Raw genomic sequence first — 3,198 nt, 5'->3', positions numbered from 1 at the left:
AGGGGGGGGCAGCGAAGGATATGAGGAGATGGAGGCCGAGGCAGTGAAGGAGCTGCTTCGGTCGGCCATGTGGCGCTTTTCGTCCTCCGTGACGGATAAAGTCTCGGTGCTCTCTGCAGGTGAAGGGCGGGGCCAAGAGGAGGGCGTAATGCGCGGGAGCGAGGAAGGAAATGGGAAAGGGAGGGACAAGGAGGGAGAAGGTCTGCGGGAGGTGTGGAACCTCCTGCGACCATTATCTCACGCCTACGCTCAGAACTTCATCAAGCGCCGGTGCTGCAATTGAGTGCCGTGGCTGCGGTAAGGGCTTTGGAAGCTGCAGATTGTGTGAAGGGATGCAGTGAAGGCGCCTGAGCAAGGAGGAGCAGGGCGGGCGTGTGTGCAGGAATATTTTTGCTTTTGTTGGGGTGGATGAGACATAAATCACTCATAGAGCACAAATAAATAAATTATAGATGTTTTGCGTAAAACCTAGACGTTAAGGAATACCGTGAGATAGGGCCTCGACCATTTTTTTCTGCCCCCATCAAATCCTGTCCTACAGCGTGAACATGACTTTTACCACCTCCCCCCCCTGCTCCGAAAGCGCAAAACCGCTTGTTACCGATTCGGCTGTGAAAGAGCCCGGCCCCGACAAATCTTTGTAGTGGGTGATGAGCCTCTTCAAATCCACCTTACCGGACGCGATCATGGCCAGACACGCCGGGTACACGTTTCGGTAACGGAAGCTCCCCAGCAGGTCGACTTCCCGGATAGCCGCCGGGAGCAAGGGGATGTGCATTCTGCGGGTGCTGCATCCCATGCCGATCAAGAGGACCTTGCCGCCATTGGCCGTCGCTTCCAAGGCCAGCTCCACGGTCCCCTCGAACCCTGCGCAGTCCATCGTCACATCCACGCACCCGCAGCCACCGACCATGTGTAGCACCTCTGCCGGCGCCTTGCCCTCTACAAGGACCGTCCGTGTCCCCGGCGCTATCTCGGCGGCAATGGCGAGTCTCCGCCGGTCCACGTCGGTGATAATGATGTCGGAGGCTCCAAAAGCACGGGCTGCCAAGAGGGTCACCAGTCCGATTGGGCCTGCTCCTGTGATGAGCAGGCGGATGCCCGGGCGTACCTTGGCTTTGGTGCACGCGTACACGCCAACCGCAAAGGGCTCGCACATGGCGCCCTCCTCGTAGGATATGGAGGCAGGCAAAGGAAAGCATAGATTTGCCGGGTGCTGAACGAAGCGGGCGAGGGAGCCGTGCACCGGGGGGGTCGCGAAAAATCGCATGTCAGGGCATAAATTGTAAGCGCCCGTTTTGCACTGCGGGCACCTTTGGCAAGCGATGCCTGGCTCAATTGCCACCCGGTCACCTACAACAAGGTTTGTGACTTTCTTTCCCACAGCCACTACCTCTCCTGCGCTCTCGTGGCCTATTACCATGGGCTCCTTTACAATAAAGTCGGCAATACGACCTCTTCGAAGGTAGTGAACGTCTGAGGCACAAATGCCGACGGCCTTTATTGCAATACGTACGTCGTACTCTCCCAGAGGGGATGGTAATTCGTAATTTTTGACTGCAATTTTGTTGATAGAGAGTAAATATGCGGCCGGATTCTGTGATTGTAGACTGCTTTGCATGTTGTCGCTGTCTGTTGACGCCATCTCCCGCACCACTTTTGACGTTAAATCCGAGCTCTTGCAAGAAAAGTTAGAGCCAAATGGAGCAACCTGCACATATTGTGCCGATGACATGTCAATTTTCACACTTACTGATGTCTATGGGCATTCTACATGTATGGAATTCACAGTTACTAGACATCTCTCTTCTCAATTATGTCGCGCTTTCCAATCGCCCTCCGCATGTCCGACACAGGCACAGTCTGACCATGGCCATGGTATGGTATCAATGGCGCAGTCTGTCCATAGCAACGCATGCGGGCCTTCAAGGGGGCGGGTCTGGCAGTCAGGCCGTGGCCGCGGTCTGGTCCCAGTGGGGAGGTTAGAAGGAGGGCGAGCGCGAGGCGAGGAGGCTCCGGCACCAGGAATCTTTGCCCCGCCTCCAAACCCTACGCCGCCCCGCCTCAGGCCAAGGAGAATGCATCTTCGATACTACTTTGACCCCGTAGAAGAGGGGGCACCTTGGCGTGAAGGTATCGCCGAGGCCGTGTTTTTGGGCCCTCTTCCACCGTGGTGTGCATTGAGGGCTGTCTTTCCTCGCCCTCAGCGATCAGTAATTCTTTCCCCCTGTTTCCATGTCCTCCTCACCTGCCTTTCTCACGCACGCACACAATTGCAGCGCAAGCCATCCGTGGCGGTTACAGCCCAGAGGCCAATGCCGGGAGGTGGTGTGGTGGGCGTCCGGACGAAGAAGAGGACCAAAATGCCGCTAAATGGTGGCATGATGTGGGGCAAGACCATCCTCACGCCCCCCCCTCCCTCTTCCTCTCCGGCATCATCCTTGTTGTCCTCTCCAAAAGGCCCGATCACAACGCGCAAGCATTCATCCCTCCTTTATCTCACCGTGAAGCCAGACTATTTGGTTATTCGGGCGCCGTGCGGTCCTCACTCTCCGGTAAGCTTTTTCGCCACGCACCCTAAGCGCATGGAAGGTGCTGCCTGCACGAAGGCGCTGTGCACCCATGTGTCGCACTTTCGCGGAGTAAAGCACATCCTCGACACACTTTGATATTCAAACATTACCATCTGCATGACAGAAAACGCAACAGGGGCTGGACCCTGTCCTGGTGCTGAGGGCCCCCCCGTCCACCCCCCGCACTGGACCCCGGTGGCCCCAGGCAGACGGCGATCCTGTCTCCCCTCCCCCCGACACTCGAGGCGCTGGGAGCGACAGCGTGACTGTGGAAGTGAAGGATTTCCAGACGGCCGTGCGGGACGGAGACATCGTCGGGAGCGAGGAGGAGCGAGAGATCCAGGGCATCCTCGGCCTTGTCTACCTCCTGGGGGGGGCATACCTGCTGGTCATCGAGGCCTCCGAGATCGTCGGCACCTCCCCACGCGGTAGTAATCTCACCGACAAAACCAGCAGCTTCAGCATTCATCGAGTCCAGAAGATGGGAATGCTCCCCGTCTCGCGCCGGCAGCAGACAGGGCCCCACCCGCAACAGCACCCGGCGCTAAGCTCCCCGGGGCAACGCTGCGACGAGGAGAGGTACCTGCGTATGCTGCAGGCGCCGGTGGTGGCAGGGTCTCTATAC

At 58.0% G+C, this 3,198-nt stretch overlaps 1 protein-coding gene across 1 annotated transcript; it reads right to left on the bottom strand.

The window, feature by feature from the left end:
- Positions 1–535: 535 nt before the first annotated feature.
- GUTB (L-iditol 2-dehydrogenase) lies at positions 536–1,270 on the bottom strand (the record flags this gene model as incomplete). Its single annotated transcript, XM_005855912.1, has 1 exon — positions 536–1,270. The coding sequence occupies one exon, from the start codon at positions 1,268–1,270 to the stop codon at positions 536–538; it is 735 nt and encodes a 244-aa protein (XP_005855974.1).
- Positions 1,271–3,198: the final 1,928 nt, after the last annotated feature.

The sequence above is a fragment of the Nannochloropsis gaditana genome (genome assembly GCF_000240725.1).
Source record: "Nannochloropsis gaditana CCMP526 unplaced genomic scaffold scaffold074, whole genome shotgun sequence".
Lineage (NCBI taxonomy): Eukaryota > Eustigmatophyceae > Eustigmatales > Monodopsidaceae > Microchloropsis > Microchloropsis gaditana.
The sequence above is the reverse complement of the archived record's forward strand: the minus strand, read 5'-3'. Positions and strand labels throughout refer to the sequence as shown.